At 40.8% G+C, this 19,353-nt stretch overlaps 1 protein-coding gene across 3 annotated transcripts in view; it reads left to right on the forward strand.

Moving 5' to 3' along the window:
* TNIP3 (TNFAIP3 interacting protein 3) overlaps positions 1-10,965 on the forward strand; it is a 94,379-nt gene extending 83,414 nt beyond the window's left edge. For all 3 annotated transcript variants that reach the window (XM_080588727.1, XM_080588729.1, XM_080588728.1), the window contains 2 exons: positions 1,407-1,467; positions 10,096-10,965. In XM_080588727.1, the coding sequence (XP_080444853.1) occupies positions 1,407-1,467; positions 10,096-10,127 (93 nt within the window). In that variant the 3' untranslated portion in view covers positions 10,128-10,965. The remainder of the gene's footprint in view (positions 1-1,406; positions 1,468-10,095) is intronic.
* Positions 10,966-19,353: the final 8,388 nt, after the last annotated feature.

Raw genomic sequence — 19,353 nt, forward strand, 5'->3', positions numbered from 1 at the left:
AGTGTTTTTGTTTAGTCTGACATGAAATACATCTCTTGTCTCTGAAATTCATTCAGCTTTGCATTGTGTATCTGTGAAAAAGAAGAGTGGATCAGAGAACAGAAAATTCAATAGAAACTCAGAAGAGCAATGCAAATAAGTGTATTTTAAGCCATCAGTGGAAAAACTGCATAAAGCAAAGCACAGTCTGCTTTGTATCAAAGTGTGTTTTGTTTGCCCACAAACACAGAATTAGTTAGTAATTCATGTGGACATTATTATTTAAGTGAAGATAGGATAGTTCCTTTTTTCTAACAGTGTAGGATAGCAATTACTGCTATGTAACTGCAAATGACAGCATACATAAAAGTTAAATCTGGTTTCTGTATCTACAGCTTCATCCTGCTGCCTTAATTTAGGCAGAACTTCTTTAGAAGTCAATGAAATTTCTTTTCTACAAGTTGAAGTGTGTAAGAGTCTCCTTGGGACTACTCAGGGTTTTGTCAAGAGCAATTTCTGCAAAACAAGAATCGTTTTACCCGTTTAACTAATTTGAGGCAGTAATTACCTGGAATTTGATGAGCTTGCATGTAGTACTCAAACCAAATTGATGGTTTAATAGAGCTTCAACTGAAATGTCTGGTCCCAAAATTGTTTCTTTAGTGGCAATGTGCTACTTATTTACCACAGTGTATGGTATAAACTATGCTGCAATATTTCTTTCTTCCTTGCTGTTGCTTGCCATAAAGGATTTCCCTGGACAAAACTATGCCTGCATGGACATAACCTTCCCAATACATCCTCTTAGAAGGAAGATGGGGAACCTTTCCATCCCACAATATTTTCAATAAGTTATTTGATAACAGCTAATGTAATTGCAACACAAATGCTAATCTGTGGAAAGGGAGAAGGGAGAGAACTTGACTCAAAGGATATTCCTGTCACGCAAAAAACTATGTTTACCCATACCGAAACTGGAACAGCTTTACCTGTTAGGTCGGCGTGTGTGCCAGGTTTCCCTGGGCTTCCTAAGTACAGAAGATAGAACCAGTTAAAAATGTGATCTCTGCTATTATTTTCTGCTATTATTTTATATTATTTTTTCATTTTAGCAGTAGCGTACTACAAAGCCCTTTTAAAACCTGATTTGTTTCTTTTAATTTTTGTTTTGATTTGGGGGATCTAGAAAGGCTTACACCAATATTTTAAATCAGTTCAGCATTTAAACCATGTTGCAAAAAAGGAAGCAAGCTGAAAGACTCAATCAGTGGAAACATAAAGCTAAATATAAAATTTTTGTAAACTACTTTTGTATGACTAAGAAAAAGCTTCACAGCACAATTATGTTTTTAACATGCCACTGTTCCTTTGTTTGAAGTGTCTATGAAGTCTATATTGCTGTAATAATGTTTTATTGTTCTGTGCAGCCAGACTATCAGTGGTATGTTCCTGACCAGTTTCCGCCAGATGTGCAGCACAAGGCAAATGGTAAGACAACAGCTGTACAGAGCATATTTTAAATGTACTTTTTAAAATAAGGGCCTTTGAGGGTTATATAGTAAACTTGCCTATTTATCTGTTGAGGGTTTATGTGACAGCTTTGCCTTAGAGAGCTGAGGCTGGTGTATGTGCAACACAGGTGAGGTTTCTAATGTAATACAATCTGCGTTAGAGCTTTCAGCTTCATTGCAATTTGTAAAATATCTCTATTGCACATTAAGGGATCGTACATTTACCTCATTAACTGCCTAGTAAGAGTCCTAAAGAATAGATATCCTTAGAGTTGTCCTTAGAGCTTCTGTTGCTCTAAGACTAAATTTAATGATGGGCTGAACCTGCGGGCTGGGCTGGAGCAGGTTTTAGAAGCCCTTGGTAACAAAGTGCAGGTTTTAGGATGTCATTTCACTTTAAAGGCAAAATGCTTGTTGCTGTTCTTGATCTGCCTTGGTAGTTCACAGTGCCAGGTCTGAAAATAAGACTGTTTAAATGGACAAAATTAATTACTTGCTGAAGTGTCGGTGCAAGCTATCTGCTGGAAACCAGAAAAAGCACTTAGTATTTGTACCCAGATTTGAAATCATGCAAAATTCCTTGGTGTTTTAAAGTACTAGGTTCAGACTGCTCAAAAGACAGATGCTAGAGAGCACAAAGAATAAGGGATGTTATTCTGGGTGGGAATCTGTCCCTTCATGTCGTCTTCAGAAATTTCCCAAAGCCACACCTTTTTTCTCAAAAGTAGTCAGGGATGATGGCACATAAAGTTTTGTGTTTTGCTCTGTTCTTATGTCTCGTGGCTCATTTGTAGCGATGCCATCTCAGAGGAATAATACATCATCCTGTGCAGCGCAAGGGGACCAGCAAGGTTCACTCGTGTGTGCTGCGGGAGCATGTGTGCTCCATCTGGGTGCCATGTCACGGTGCAAGTGGACACCACATGGGGTGGGAGGGAGTCCTCACCAAAAGCTGTTTTGTAACTAGAAGAAGATGGCTACAGAGGAACTCTTCCGTTGTTTGTTGTCCTCCACATTTGCAGAAAAGAGAGGGTAGGGTGGGAACGTAGCTTGCCAAAATGGAGGATGAGCTTCCCATAGATACATGGCAACTGCTTGGAGGGTTCTGATGTGGTTGTAGGGAAAGTAGAGCTGTGACTGCAAGAGAGGCCAGGAGATTAATTTTGTAGTTCCTCCCACTTAAACTCGGAGTGATTTATTGCACCAGAGAATACTGAGAGGATGTTTATACCAGTGTATGAAACAAGTCCAGCCACCAACTGCAGCTGTGGTCCAGGGCAGTACACTTATGGAATATGAAGAAAAGCGAATTCTTTCGCACTGCTTGATTATAGTAACTTGACTTCTGTCTCCCTGAAAAAAAAAAGTTTTTAAATCCATGCTTTGTCTATTACTGTTCCTTGTCCAGAACATCCGAATACCTCCTCCACAGTGGAACAGTGTTTAGGAAACTCAGACTTTTTTCTTCCCTTTCTCTTTTAGTGACCATCAACAGGAATTCTCAGCTAGTACCATCATCATGTTGTGTAGAGCATAGTATACGTCTGTATGTCTTCCAGGCTCTTACTCTTTTTATCTTTGATAATAAAATAGAGATTTTTTTATTAGCTATTGATCACAGAGAAGTCCACCTTCTACAATCATTTAAAATGCACTAGCCAGGATTTATGTATTGTAGTCACCTATATTAAATCTATTTTCAAGTCATTTATTTTAAGAAAGGTTTTAAAGACAGAAACTCCAGGAATACATGAAGAAAGTATTCTTAATGTTGTTCCAATTTCTTTGTTCTGTTTTGGACTAATGCAAATTGCAAGGGTGAGTTTAAATGAGTTAGTATGTGTGGCAGCATTCCCAAGTCTCATTTCTCAGCTTTCATTTCCTCATTAGGTGATAAACTGACCAATAAATCTTATCTCTTCTGAGCTAGCGTTTCTTTATAGAAAAACTCTGAACACCCATGCAGCCACGTACAGTGTGAGGCAGTTTTCTTCAGAAATGCTGTTTTGGTAGATTGATGTTTCTAGGGCAAACCCCATAGCTTTCCCTACCTGAAGAAATTTCCCTCTGGTATTGAGTATTTTTTCATACAGGAATAAGTACAAGGTATGTATTACAAGGTATGTATTACAGGTTGTAGCATTAGAGCTGAACACAAACAAAATGAATCAGAAAACTGTTGTTTTCTATGACATGCTGTCAAAAAAAAAAAAAATCAAATCTGAGAGTCTCTACGCTGACTCTAACCAGAATTATGACAAAAGACTTGATATCTAGTTTTCTATAAAGTCATTGGGACTGCAAAGGCATATGACACCAAGGAGGAATTCATAGGGTATTTTTTTGTGTGTGTTTGGTTTTGTATAGCTGTACCTAGATTGTGCTTTCTTCTCTCTTTCCTCCCTTGTGGGGAGGAATGCATTAGCTTTAGGCACCTGATTTGGGTTCTCTGGGTTCTCCAGATTCTTCTGTAACCACCATGGGAAGGAAGAAGCTGTAATGGCCTGTCTTCTGGTTCTCATGTAGCCATTTCTGTACTTGTGACTGACAGCACTTTTCTTAGCTGCTGCGCTGTTCAGAGAAGGCTTTCTTAAAGGGCTGTTGCATCTCTCTTGTCTAGTTTGTGTTTCTACTTGTAAAGATCACATCTATTTCCATAGATATAGGGAAAGAATAATTGCTGAAATATGTTTAAAATAATAATAATAAAAACGCCACAGAGCTTTCCTACTATTTTCTCTCCATCCAATCCTCTGTTTTCCAAGGTTTCTACACCGGTCTGTTATTTTCCTCACACATCTAAGTTTTTTTAGTTGACAGAGAATCACTTACAGACAGGCCTGAGAAGCAGTGTTGTCTCCGGCACTGAACGTTCACAGTGGTGTGGTAGTTTGGATCTGGCACTTTCAGTATGAAACCCTTCTAATTAGCCTGGAAATGATTTCATCAAAATACAGGAAGGACGAGAGGAAAAGGGCAAAACAACAACCACCACCAACCAGCCAAAAACCGCACGCCTCAATGTTCTACCCTTTTCCCACTAAGCCTTTCTGAAACGAGAATGAACAAGAGGTGTTTGTTCCACTGTAGTAATATATTGTAATTATCTAAATGAAATCCTTGTGGTTTAGCTTTATGGTCAAAGTGGAACCAAAGCGAAGTGTTGTCAAAGAGTGAAATAATTGTGGCAAATTTGCGTTGTTTTAATGTGGTGAAGGGATAAGGGGTGGAGCGTGTGTAAGTTGTCCATCCGTGGTGGTGTTGTGATGATGTTATGCTAACATCGGTGTGGGGAATTTTTACAGGTGTAAGTGAAGTTTGTGAAGATTGTGTGATAAATGTTGATGAATATATTTTAATGATTTTTAGTTATAATTTTAATATTCCACTGCTAATCTATGAAATACATTTTTTTCCAAAAAAACCCAACAACCTGTTTGTTCAGAGTTTGAAGCAGTGAACATTACTTATTATCTAAGCAGGACTGCATCAGCTCCCTCTTTCAGAAGTGTGGGAGCTAAGTGAGGTTCAGTGACATGCTTTGCTTCTTTGGTGAATGCACCTCGGAGCTGCTCCAAGCACCTTCACCTGCTTCCTGCAATTGAAGTCACGTCTCTCTGCATTTTGCAGCTAAGTGTCTATGGGCCATTTAAGGATTTAGCGTGGATGCAAAAGAAGGGTCCATAGCCCTTGCAGTACCATGAAGTTACCCCATAGAGATGGTTATTCCCAGAAGCAGGTGCCATGGCTTGGCAGACCAGTCCTCAGCCTTGAAATGGCGTTAGCATGCCTTTGAATTCAGTTCAGAGCCTCATATAACAACATGCTCGGGCATCTTACCCCTGTCTTTGTTCACATAGCACACGACAGTGTGATGGTCAGAGTGTGTGCATGTAATGTGGAGGTGACCAAACACAACTAGTAATCTTGGTATGCATTTATGATTGTGTTTACTTAAATTTTTTACTCCTCTATACACCTTAATAAGTAAAAATAAATAAATAAATAAAATACCCTAATAGTTGTAGACATTGTGGTCCAGAAATAGCTACTGTGGATAATATTTGGCCTTTGTTTATATTTTTGATTCAGTAGTCACAATTTAAATTACTTAATCCGTTTTTTTTTATTTGTCCATGGTTCCCCACAGTTATTTTTGAAATACCTTCTTTAATAGAAGTTAATGCTCCCCCAAAGAAAATTATAGTCAGTCTCAAAGGACAAGGCAATGAAGCAAAGAACATTTGCAACTATGCTAACTGTGGCTCTAAAGAGCTCTTAAAGTAGCAAGATACAACATATGTGCATCTCCTGGATGAGGAAATGAATCAGGGGAAACTGAAATCTTTAGAGACAAATAACTAAAATCTGGACTCCCAACTGAGAAAGGGAGAGTAGAATAGAAGACTTGAGACCTCAGAATTTAAGGGGAAATGATGATATGGGATAGGAGGAGGAAGCCCAAATGAGGTAAACTGTAATTGAACTGTTCTTGCTTTGCTGACCTGAAAGAAATGAGAATTCTTGTAGGAAAACCAGAAACAGGAGGAAGAGCTTCTTGGGATAAATTGGCTTGCAAGAGAGTATTCCAGAAAAAGGAAAGCATTTTTGAGCACCAATGAGGGTTATCAACTATGTACGTAAGGTAAGAAGAAAGTGGTCCTGTCTTGTAAGGAAATCTAATAACTATCCTGACTGATAATAATTGTAGTTCTCTACAAAAACAAACAAACAAACAAAAAGGTGGTTTAGTTTGGCTTTGGTCTCTTTAAAAGCTGCCTGTCTAGTGGATCAGAAATACTTGTATTGTGGCACAAAGCTGCCACAAAATGACTCTCTCACAAATACTTGCAGCAAAGGTAGAGAGATCTGTGCTGTTGTTAAATCATTTATTTAATTTTTTTTTTTGAATAATCTTTGGGTTACTTTGTGTTGACTGCTCAACTTGTTTTATAAAAACACATCTCTGGCTGTAGGGAGTTTACTTAAATATTAACAAAGAACCATTCAGACCATAGTGGCTTTGGGACCTTAGAAACAGTTTTGATGGGCTTCATAAGTTAAACAGTGCACTGGTAAGCATGGGAGCTCGGAGACGCTTTGACCTGCCAGGGGTTGCATGGGACAGTGAAGATTTATTAACCGCATAATATATAATTTTCAAAAGGTTGAGAAAAGGTTTTTAGTTTTGATTATGTGTTCAGTGAGGGGATGTGTTCCACGCAGTAGGTACTAAAGGCATGCCCATGGGCTGGAGTGGTTTTCATGCCAGGCTGCACTGCGGGATGCAGCCGTGTGCCTCTGTGTGGCCGCAGGGAGGTGAGGGCTTGACCTGGTTCCTCTCTTCCCGCTCTTCCGTGGGGCTGTCTTGTCAAGAGGTCAGTTCTCCACCACTGGGGTTCAGACTGAATCCAGAAATATCCAACAGGCGGTTGCAAAGAGGAGAGTGTGGGCTGTATTCAAGTTTATTGATCTGATTTTACTAGCTTGTTCTTCCTGTTTGCATCAGCAAGTTTCATGTTGCAACTCTTGTTAAACCACTGGAAAACTCTGATAACTCGTACCAGAGCTCAGCTTGTCTGTCTGTGGGCATAAATGTTTCTTCATATCCTCACAAACATTAAATACTCCAGCTGAAGTAGGTGAGGAGAAGAGATGGGCAGGACCAGCCATGTGCCCAGCCATGCTCTGCAGGCGAGGCTGGGGAGTCCTTGGGGGGCCACTGCTGGTCTGTGGGGCCAGGTGAGGAGAAATCTCCTGACTTCCAAAACCACAAAGGTGTTTGCTTGAAGGCCACAACAAGGAGAGGGGCAGCGTGTAACAGGAAGCAGTGGGAGGTGGGTAGAGGTTAAGGAAGAGGGGAGGCGTTTCATTGTACCAGAGATGTATTTCCGAGAGGTTAACTCCTCCTGTCTGCTCTGGGCCGGTCCTTCCCCAGGTATTTTCCTCTGTGGAAAGCCTGCTCCTAAAATGTGCTCAAATCCTTCCTGTTTAGCCTTGTTCTGCCAGCTGCACTGCCTTTGGAGGGACATTAGCTCCTAAATCTCTCTGTGCTCTGTCACTCAGCGTTGCTGGAGCTAGTGTCCACTTTTTTTTTTTTCCCTTTTCCTTTTTAAGGAGCAAGGCAGAAAGAATTCCAGCAAGTGTACTTAATGTCACTTTATTTGGCAAGCAGTGTTGACTTCCCTATCCAACTGCACAAAATTGAAAAGACAGTTGGAAAAAAAAATTGATTTTGGAGATTTTCCCTGAACCCATTTTTTTTAATGAAAATTCTCTGGAAAAGAGGTTTATTGCAGAAAGCCTACTCAGAGCAAGAACCCTTTTACATGCTGCAACTACTGGCATGTCTTGTCTTTTTCACTTCCAAAATCAATCTTACCGTATTTGTTTTCTTGGCAGAAAGAGTCTCGGTACACGTGTTTAAGAACCCCAGTTACTCCTTTCCGAACATTTGATACAACTACTGGGTTTCTTTCTCCTGAACTGTACATTTTAGTTTTGGATCCAGTTACGTCAGGCACAGGGAGAAGCCAAAACGCGGTGCTTCTCCTGCCTCTCGGTTCAAGGGGTAGCTCTGGAGGCGGTGAGACAGGCAAGAAAGAGCAGCTGGTCACCGCCTCATCTTGGCGTGCCTAGGAAAAGCAGAAATCAACCTGTAAAGCCCTGGGGATGCCCAGATGAGCAGATGAAGCAGCGTGATGTGTCCACTTTCATTATAATATCATCTCTTTTTCCTTTCCACGCTCTGCTGCTTTCCAGATTTTTGCCCTCAAGGTACCCACTTTGCGGCTAATGTTGTTATAATTACAGCTAATTGGAAGAAGAGGGGGAAGTGTGGGGTTTTCCACTGAAAATAATGACATCTGTAGGGAGGGGAAAATGTAAAACTGGAAAATAATTTGTGGAGATCTTCAATGAAAACCAAACAGAAAAAAAAAATAACTGACATCTTAATTTTCCTGGAAGAAAAAAAACCAAACCCTAAACATTTTTGGTATTTAGCCCATCTTCAGTGCACACATTACATTAGGAAATGTCTGCTCCCAACTAGTCAGGGCAGATATTTAATTAGTAGCTTGCCATCCCACTGGGAATGCATATGTGATTATTTCCAGGATTTCTATGGATACAACTTGATTTTTGCTAGTGCAATTTAAAGAAATGCCGCTTTGTATGCATATAATTTTTAACCCCAGTAACATGAGAAGTTCCTTTAAAAAAAAAAAAAAAGAAAAACTTAAGAAAAAATGGATTGCTTTAAAAAAGTCAACTTGAGATAGAGATCAGAGACTTTAGTTTTCAGGCAGAAGCATCTCATGTGAGGAGGAACAGGATATATAATCTTAGCAGCAGCATGATTTAATCATTTTATTTCTGTCAAACAACTTACCAGGATTTATCTAGATCTTGCTTTGTTTAAAACACACAGAACTGTGTTTTAAGTGTGAAGCGTTCTGGGCTCTGACACCTGCTGGGTACCACAAAATGTTGTTTCAGGGGAGAGAGACTTTTTGCTCGTGGGAACTCTGTGTTGGATCATAATAATAATCGAAGGACATCCCCACTGTATTGCTGCCTTCGGTGTATGAATATCCCAGTCTTCTTGTTTTCATTCAAAAAATTATATTGTGACGTGAATTCCGACATCTGGTGTGAAGCTTTTATCCATGTATACCTTAATGATGCACAAATAACCAGTCTGCTAATTGTTGCTCTTCCTGGCTTTTGTGAACAGATAACAACATGAATTTTAGCTCTGAAACTACCTGTAAGGAAAAGTGTAACAAAAATCACCAGTTCACATAGTACTGCGGCTTGTTACAAATGTGGACCTTTCGGATCAAGTTTTCTTTCCTATACATTTGGGTATTGTTAGCCCTGTGTGTTCAGAAGTGAAGGATGGGGTTACTGCGTAGTAGCTGCAGAGCAATTCTCCCAGGCAAATTCAGGTCCCTGATGGAAGTATTTCACGCCTAATGTTTCTCTTGTAAGCGAAGTACTGTGAGTGCCGGTGTGTGTGCTACCAGCAACATGTCACAGCATTTCAAGAATCTTTTGAAACATCAGGAAGGAAGTATGTGTTACATTGGCCATAGTATATTTCCTTTCTTCAATCATATTTTGTTTTCCTAGCTTGAGTGAGTTACTATCAAACACGTATCTGAACCACAGACACCTACTTAACAGTTGTAGTACTGCTTAGTTCTTCCCTCTGTCATACTTACGTACTCTCCTGGGTGCACCTACTGCTAATGCATACCTAATGAGCACTGCTGAATGTCAGCTGTTCTTCCTGGAGGTCTAGAAATGTTTTACATGGGGGCTGTAGGTTATGATTAGACCCATACTGTTTGCTCTGTATCAAGAATCTTCAGGACTAGATTGAAGTTAAGAGGCAGAGACTACCAGTGCATTGTAAGATGTCCTTGCACTCTTTTGCTGCTTCATACTTACTGTCATTCTGTTGGGCTGATGACAGGCTTTAAGGATGTGCAGTATTGGCTTCAAGAGAGGGGGGAGGGAGAGTGAATACAGGGAAATTAATCATAAATGGGTTGTATTTCTCAATGTCAAAACCTTTTGTATTCATTTACTTTTGCAGATTCGTCCTCAGAGAAAGGAGCCCATCACTGACAGCCTCTGACCTGGAGAAGCATATACCGAAGTCTGCAAGCCCATCATGCAACTTCATTATTCTGTATTGTTCTGTGTTTTTGCCCCTAGCTCCTTATCTCTTTGGTGTATGTTATTTATGCCTGGTGAAATGCCTGCGTGGACAATAGGAAAGCAGATCGTTCAGGCTAGTGATCCTCAGGATCCAGTTAAACTCTGCTGGGAAGTGTTACTGCCCTTTGTTCTGAAGATGCTGTTTGTGCTGGCTATGAGAATCTGTTAAAAAGCCTTATGTTAAGAGATGCAGCTATTGCTGGGGATTTGGAAGGGAGTCGCATCTGGTTTGAATTCAAGAGTTTCCAGCCCAATAGTGTTGTGATATTTTCTGTTTGAGAATTATAGTTGTTTTTATTTGATTCTTGGGAATGATTTCTTGATGTACCATCCTGAATTATGTAGTATTTTCCCTGGCTGTGTGGTAAAAAGGAAATGAGTTTCACTGTTTTAACACATTTGTGTAATTGTGATCAGGGTACCACTGATGCTAGGCCAGGTACAAGGTACCTATTTCTACTCTGACTCCAGGCCAGCTCTTCTGTTGATTTGGCTCAAAAACTGTATGGAAAACGTAATCACGTTTTTTTGTTTTGTTTTGGTTTGGTTTTGTTTTCATTTTTTTTTCTGCAGTGTACTTATTTGTGTCAATATAGTTTTAGTATAAATATTTCTTGGGTTTAACTTCTCAGGAAAAACAGCTTTTTATTTCCAAACAATTCTGATGAAGAATCCCACTGTAATGCATTCAAGCACTGTTGTGTAACCTCCAATCTAAGAATAAAACCTGGGCCTCTAAACAAAATCTAAACATGTATAGACTATGAGAACGTTTCTGAAAATCATGGTGAATGGCTGTTCAGCAGATGCTGCCTGATAACCTAGTTGTGAGGTTGTGTCTTTCCTTCAGGCTTTTGGTGAGGCAGGTACCAGAACCTGCTGGGACCCACCTGAAGGAAGGAACTGAGACTTCTGTGCCATGAGCCCCATGAGGTGTCCTGTGCGCGTTCCTGATAACTCAGAAGTAGTCCATCTGATTTTAAGTTCCCATGCAAACAGCCTTTTGAGCTATACAAAGACAGAGATATCAGTTAGATTGTGTGTCATTTCTGTGTTTAGAACAGGTATTTCCATTCCCATCAACTTGCAAAGGCATTGAAATAATAACCTTACAGGATTAAACATGTTCAGCATTTGAATTTGGACACAGTGAGGAAGAGTCCATGGGAAAGGATTTTTGTGCAGTTAATTTTTACAGCAATGCTACTTTTGCCTGTGTTGATCAAAGAAAAGGTAAGTTTTCCTATCTTATAATAAGGAATCAGGAAGCAAAGCACCAAGTGAACTAATCTCTGGAGAGACGTTGCTTTTTCATGAACTATTGAAAATTAGAGTTTGACTGCAACATTAGCCACAGAACACACTCCCAAGTCTGTTAGAGAGACAGAGAGGAGTTTTTATCGCTGTGAGAATTTCGAGTTGGCTTACAGACACTACAGCAGCAGATTGCTTAACTAGCAAACAGGGTAACTTCGCTACTCCTGATTAGCGATTTGGCTAACAAGGGTGAGATCATGGAAAATGCTAATGCAGTGCCTTCGGAAAATCCAATTATAATGTAACCCAATTCAATGCCAGCTCCCAGCAGGTGACCAGTGTTGTGGGCAGGGCACCCCACGCTCAAAGGCGCCGTGCCTTCTCAAAACAGACCAGCTTCTGTGTGGCTGGTGTGGGAGGCAACAAACCCCCATTTCATTCATTTCTACTGTTTTCCCAATGCACTGCAAAAGTTTGCGCCTTCCATTTGGGGAGCTTAGCTCATTATCTTACAACTTGTGCAAGCATTATCTGGCCCAAGCAGATGATTCAACGTGAGCTATTCACAGGAAGAAAATAGAGCTTGCAGCAGGGCTACCTTTTTTTTTTTCTTTTTTTCTCCCCCTGTTCTAGTCACAGGCTTTTGATGTCTGGCTGGCTTGGGCACAAGACTGTAAACCTTGACTCACACAGATCCTAATCATGCTAAGTGTGAGGTATCCCTTGTATTATTTGATAGAACGTTCACATGGTTTTAAGTGCATGTTAAATGCCTGTACACTTCTTTCCTCTTAATTTTCTTGCAGTGATGTATGTTTCCCAAATGCAGGTGCTGTCATCTATTTGAATTAGCAATGTCAGACTCAAGCAACCCCAAAGGATATGCTTTCTTTGGTGACCCAGAAAAGTTTGAGGGGGTGAGTTATTCTAGTTAGAAATCAACCCAAGTACTCGTAACAAGCATTCTTCCTTCCTCTCGTGCTTGCATCTAGGTGCTGGTGTCTTTGCCAAAACCGGGCATCAGCACCTTTCAAAAGATCTTCTGGCATTCCCCAATCTTTCTTCCATATTTTATTTTCCAAACACCTGCCAAATTTTCCATTTTAGTCTTTCAGTTTAGCTTTCTCCACTGTTTTTACCTACCAGTGGTGAGTGGAGCAACTTTACAGTAAAGGCACACGTCTTATGTTTGTGAAAAGCCTTTTCTTTTTCCTTCCTTTTTCTGTAGGAACTGCTGAGGGTTTGGGAATGCTGGAATTACTATGCAAATTGCTAAAGGAGCAATTCACACAGAGTAACTCTCTTTTAATAACGGACCAGAAACTTATTTGAATACCTGAATCTGTAATGAGCTACGCCCCGGGGTCGTACCCCCTGATTTCCTCTCTCTCACGGTGGCTTGGGGAAACAAGGCAAGCACAGAGTGATCTTCTGTCAAAACCTGCCAGCGGTTCAAAGGGATGTTTACTAGCCCTAAGAATTCCTGTTTCACTGTGGAGCTCTGACTTGCGGCCCACTGTAGCCCACAAGGCAGCTGATGAATGCAGATTGCCACGTCATCTGCTGCTTTCTGTTCATCCGGCAGTGCTGCTGGTGTGACCCACCCACGTTTATTCTCCATTGGTGCTGGACAGGCCTGGTGTAACCGGAGCGTGACTCCTATCTCAGGGCTACTGTGTTACCAGGACTCAACTGCCACGTTAAAGGTGTCTAAAAGGTGACATTGATGTAAACTTTGATGTACATGATAAGGAAGCGACCCATAATGAAGCCGATTGTGCAGTGTGTTAAGGTGATGGGGGCTTCCAGGCATCTCCTTGCTGGTCGAAATCAGTCCTCAGAAAGCCTTGTTGCTTCTGGTGGGAGCACGTGTGTTGACACAAGTTGGTGTGGATTCTGAACAGCAAGATATGAAATCTAGTAGCAATAATTTTACTAAATAATAGATCTGCGAGAACACTTTAGGTACGTTTTGGCATGGGTTCCTATAGATGTTTCTTCTAAACTGAACTTTTTCCACATGGTTGCAGCGTTATGTGCTAAACATGCTGCGGAGAAATTTTCATTTCTATGAATGAGAGCAAGTCTTCATATGTCAGGTTAAATTATCTGCTTCTAATATTATCTTTATTTTCAACATGATATGCTGGGTTCACTAAATGATGTTTTGATTACCATAACAGTAATTATCCAACATTAAAAAAGGAGCACATGTTTGAACTCATGAAGTCATTAATGCAAATGAGGTACTTAAAAGCTTGGGGTCTTGGGGGAATTTTTGTCCCATCTTTCCACCTTTTTTTTTTTTGTGTGTGTGTGTGTGTGTATGCAGCTAGCAGATGTGACACTACTGTTTTGCGGACATGAAGCTTTTTGTTTTGATTTACCACTCCTTTACTTCCCAGGTGTTTAAAAAGCTGTGCTTGTCAAAAATGTATGTAGTTTGAAAATTGCCTTTTTCTTCTGAAAGGGTGAGGTGCTATTGGAGACCATCATGCCCATGCTTATTCCATTCTATTTCTATAGATATTTCTTGCTATTTTTATGCGTAAATACTCTGTGCCATGATATGAAGATTTCATTATTATCTGTGTTTATATGTCAGTAAGTAGCACCCCTCCTTACTCTCAGGCTGTCATCTGTTTCAGGGAGGAAAAATTGCTAGTAAAAGTTGGAAATTGTTTTAATTGCCTCTGAAGTTCTGGATACAAGAGGAAGTGGATTCATGATTGTGCTGTGGGCAAAGCAGCCAGGGTTCCCCAAATACACACATTGCCTATCCTATCCTATCCTATCCTATCCTATCCTATCCTATCCTATCCTATCCTATCCTATCCTATCCTATCCTATCCTAAGAAGGCTAGATATCACAGCTCAGGATGATTGGTTAGATTGCAAGCAAAATCTCACATTATCTTCATCCTTGAATCCAATCACTAGGTTTTGATCTTTTACTGAATCAATTTCGTGTCCAAATAAACCTTCATCTCATTTCAACTCCCACATTATGTTTCAGTCTCTCTGCCCCACTTTCTTATCCTTCTTCTTGCCTTCCTGAGCATGGCTTTTGCATCCTATAAGATAAGATGTTGTTGCTATTGTACAGTCTTGAGCTTTTTCCTGTCAGTAACATTTTTGTCATCCTTCAAATATCTCCTGTAACCCCATTTCCCATCTTCTCTGTGTGTTTGATTTCTAAACTCTTCTTTACATGTAATGGTCTTACAAATTCCGGTGTGCCATTCTTGTTTGTTTTTTAATAATTGCTAGGAGAAGTTCAGGGCTTAGTTTTCTAGGTCTCCTGGCAAGGAATGCCATCCCTGCAGGAGGGATTAGTGTGTTATCCTCTGCAATGCAAAGTGTTACATTATTATATATAATTTTATGAATTATAGTAAGGATATTTTCAGAAGAAAAAGTTTTCTTCTGAGATGAAATGAATTATATTAACAGTAAAACTAGAAATGTGTTGTGAATGCTGTGGATAACAGTATGCACAATAGCTTTTGGCTCTGTTTCCCCAAACCTGAAGACTTGCACTTCATGAGCTCTGTGTCATATTTCCAACCTCCTTCCCAGTCATCGCTCTGTCTGTTTCCATTTCAACATGTTTGGAGGAATTAGGATTATGAGATGCCCAGCATTTCTTGTCTTCATCCTCCTCCTGCATTCTGTAGTCTAGAATAGAATTTGAAGAAGCTAGTGTCGTATGACAATAACTTTAATCAAGCAAAGCTCAGCTGCTCCAGCTGCCCCAAAATGCATAGGGAACGCAGCCTTACCCTAAGGAGCTGGAAGTTCTGCCATGGTCTTGTCTGTACCACCCTGCACTGAACCGAGAGAGTATTTCTACTCATGTTGGACTTCTCTTCCTTCCTTTAAAAAAAAATCATCTAGGTTTAAAAACAGTTTCTGTATTCTAACTTTGTTATGAGAAAGACAGAATTGCTCTGATTTTCACAGATGCAAGTGTAAAGGTCTGTAAGACACCACAGGGTGGAAGGTATTTTTTTTGATTAATAAACCACTTTCCCACCAGGAGCCAGGATGCCGGCTAATTCTGCGTTTTCCCTTACAGCAGCAGCAGCAGCCCCTCTTCCACCTGCCCTGCACGAGGGGAACACCCAGGTGTTTCCTGCTCCAGGGTTGCTTGTGCAAGGGCAAAGGGCCCACACCAGCCACAGACTGTGAGGGAGGCATCAGACCAGGGAGCCATGGGGCTCTTCTTGTGGCTAAAGGATTTGGAGAAGGGAGATGTCATGGAGCAGAAAGCAGGATGTGTGCTGTGAATGCTTGTATAGCATAACCCGATCAAGAGAGGTTATAGCTTTGACAAAGAGTAAAGCCCTTTGGTTGGCATTTTCATCACCAGGTTGGTTTGTTTCATTTAATTACTTGGCTTCGTTGAGCAGAGCGAGCGAGATGCTTTAGTTTTCTCGGAGGAAGTTTTCATTTTGTGCTTTCCTGTGTTCTGGCATCCTGTATCTCATTTCTTAGCAGCGTGTAAATCCCAAATTAATCCTTTTAATGGGGAAATATTACCCTGAAGAACTGTCACGTGCTCAGGTCCTCTGTAAGTTATTCACAAAACTACCTATCTCTTTGACTAAGTATACTTAACACTGTCACTTAATGCTGTTACTTAAGGCTAGGTGTAAAGCATCAGCCAGATTATTTCACTATGATAAAAATCGAGAGAGATCTGTACTTTTCTGAAGATTGAAATATGAGCTGGTCTTTTTCGGTTGATTTTTCACTTTTGCTCCACAATGCCAAATGTGCAGCCTGTCCTCGCTAGTTGTGATCCAGCCTGGAATCTATAGAAATAAAATGCCAGACGAAACACTACTGTTTGTGCTGAACTGAAAGACTAGCAATGACTGAAAATCGTGGTCAGCAACCAAAGAGCAGAATCTTTTAGGTAAAATCCTTTCTGCATAAATGACCTGATCAGACACCAAAACAGTTTTAGGAGACCAATTCCCCTATGTTTTCGTCTTTCAATGTAAAAGGGAATGTTATGGCAGTACAGGATTAAAAATGGTCACTTGTGAACTGATAAAACACTGTTCTATTTTATTTTCTGTTCTATTTTATTTTCTGTAGTGAGGGCAGGATTGCTTTATTCCCTGATAGAATTCCCTTGTGGAATTATAACAAAAGTTAGTGAGGGTGGGGATACCAGACAAGGAGACTCCAGTGATGTATTTGCAGTAGAAGGGAAGGGAACTAGCTAAAATCAGGTTTGAAGCATGAATATTATATTACAGTTAGCTAAAACCAGGCTTGAGTCTGGCCCAATAATGCCAGCAAAATTGGTTGCTCGCAGGGATTGTTCCTAACCCTTAATGATGACAATTAAAATTCAAAGCGTGTGTGTGATGTTGCTATCTCACTGTTCCTAACTTCTGAAGAGACATCTGACTTCCCTAAGGATTTGGGAGTGGCTGGGTCAGAGCATTGTCGCTGTTTTTCTAATTCTGTCTGACAAATTAATAACGCAGGACTTTGATACACAGCAAAGAAAAAGCTGCAAAAGCAGCAAACCTCCCCATAAAGTCAAACCCGTTGCATTATCTGGTGACCTCTGCGAACCTCAGTTCTGCATTACAAGATACCTGTTGGGTGGCTGAAAGGAAAGTTTCCAGAAAACAAAGCAATTAATCTGAATGTGCTGTTAATTTAATAGTATTCCCAGGGGGAGCCTCAGACAGTGCTACTATTCACAAGCTTACCATAACTTCCTACTGTTTCACAGATGCTTGTGACAGGCTCCACTTTTCATGCTTATTCCTCTGAAGTCCTTTACTTTTGAGTCGCAGCAAACCATCTATTTGCATTTCATGAGTCAAACAAGGTTTACGGACAGCAAAATTCCTGCTGGATGAGAACTGAGAAAGGTAATGTTCTACCAGCAGGAAACTTTTCCAAATAATTGAATTGTTATTAATAAAAGTTTTCTTCTTGATGAATGCAAACATTCAAGCTATAGCATGTTGTGAGGCGCTCTGTATCTGAAAGCACAGATAAGAGACGTGGGAAAGGCAAACAAAAAACCTTTGAGCAGTACCAGGGAGGGGGAGGATCCTAAATAAGAAAGGAACATCCCTTACAACTTTCACGTTTGTTCCGATTCATTCAGTCTATTCAGCCCAATTTTGTTTAGTTTCTGTATGTAAACATCACTACTGTTTATGAGCAGTATTTAATTTTGTTTTAAAACAGCTTAATTTTATGAAGACCATAAGCCTTTCTTCATCCGAAAAGAAAATGATTCAGGCATTGCACCTTGATTTATGCACACTAGATTGGGTCAGTGTTAAGCGCTGCGTTTCAGGACCACTAAACAGCTGTCATTCATCTTGGTCAGTCTTTCTCAAGAATATTACACCACAGTTGCAGGCGTATAAATCACCATTAACTTCTTCAGACTGCTTTAAACTGCTACAGATCATTGCTTGAAATTCTGCAGACTTTTTTCCCCCTGGAGTCCATTGAGACGCGGCGGGGGTCTGCAGAGCCGCACTGCTTCTGGCTTTGTTAAACTGCACGAGTTTTCCTTGATCTACAGGAAAAAGGCATACAGATAACCCAGGTTCCTGCTACCAGGTGGTCCAAGGACTGTGTGTGCAAGCTGTGAAGTTCGTGCACATGTGAACACGTCCAGCTTTGTGCTCATGTGCATACTTGTGTATTCACGTTGCAGACATACAAAACAGCTGTTGAGGTATGAAGGTTTGATTGTAAGAGCCAAATACATAAATGTGCTTGTTCTTTCCTCTAAAACCTTGGTCCCAGCTCGAGAGCAGAGCCTGATTACTACAACTTTTAACCAGGTTGCATAGCAGAAGTCAGGAGGCCATCTCCTCAGGGCAGAGCACTGAAGTTAACAGAAAATGATTTTTTTTTTTTGAAATTTGTTTTTAACCTGGAGTTCAAGCATCACCAGGCTCTGCTTCAGGTCTGTCCAGCCTGCCAAACTTTACCTGTGCTAAGCAGGCTTCATATTCTGGGCGGGCAGAGGCCATTCCCTGCTGCCAGCTTTTCGAAAAGCTGCCAGCATGCTTGCTTTCTTAGTGCTTGCTTTCTGTTTATACGCTGGTGAGGGAAAAGTGCTTTTCCATTTATTTTATTTACTCTTTTATAAGGGCACTTTGAGTTTACTAGGACAGTTTAATTGGCCTCCAAAGCAGCCTGTCCTGCTTACACAAGTGTGCTGTTGTTCCATTGCTGTTTTTCCTTTTGGGACTGGGGGCCTCCAAAGCTAAACAACAGTCTCCTCTTTGCCTGCAGGCTGCAGAAGGGCTTGTTGTACCTTTGCGAGCGTTGTGCATGCTGTGCTGGGAGATGGCTGTCGGGTACGTTTCGTCTCCTTGGACTCTTCACCCACCCAGAGCGAGGTGTTTCAGCAGGATGGAGCAGGTCAGTGCTTCTGTAGCAGAGCCGGCATAGCACAATGATGTTCACAGCAAGGAGGAGGTCTGGACTTGTCTGAAATTGTATAATTTCAGAAAAGTCTGAAAAAACAGTCCCGGCAATTTAAACACCTTTTCTGTGTAGCAAAAAGAAAAAAAGTACCGTATAAAAATTGGCTTTCCCAAAGGCTTCCTGGGCCATTCCCTCAGCTCACAGACTTGTGCAAGGTACGAGCTCCTTATTGAGGGAGTGAATTATTTGTAGGAGTTCCCAAACCCAGGTATAACTCTACCTTTTCCTCCCACAGAGGTGAAGGGGCCCAGGCAGCAGAGGTCCATGCTCTTGGCCTGGTTTTGTAAGGAGCAGTGTCTACAAAACCGCGCTGGCTGTGCACGTGGATGTATCTGAGAGTGTATGCTGGGCTTCCACAGTGACTATGAAATGTCGCATTTGCCAGCTT

This window comes from Anser brachyrhynchus (genome assembly GCF_964034855.1).
Source record: "Anser brachyrhynchus genome assembly, chromosome: 4".
In the NCBI taxonomy this organism is placed as follows: domain Eukaryota; kingdom Metazoa; phylum Chordata; class Aves; order Anseriformes; family Anatidae; genus Anser; species Anser brachyrhynchus.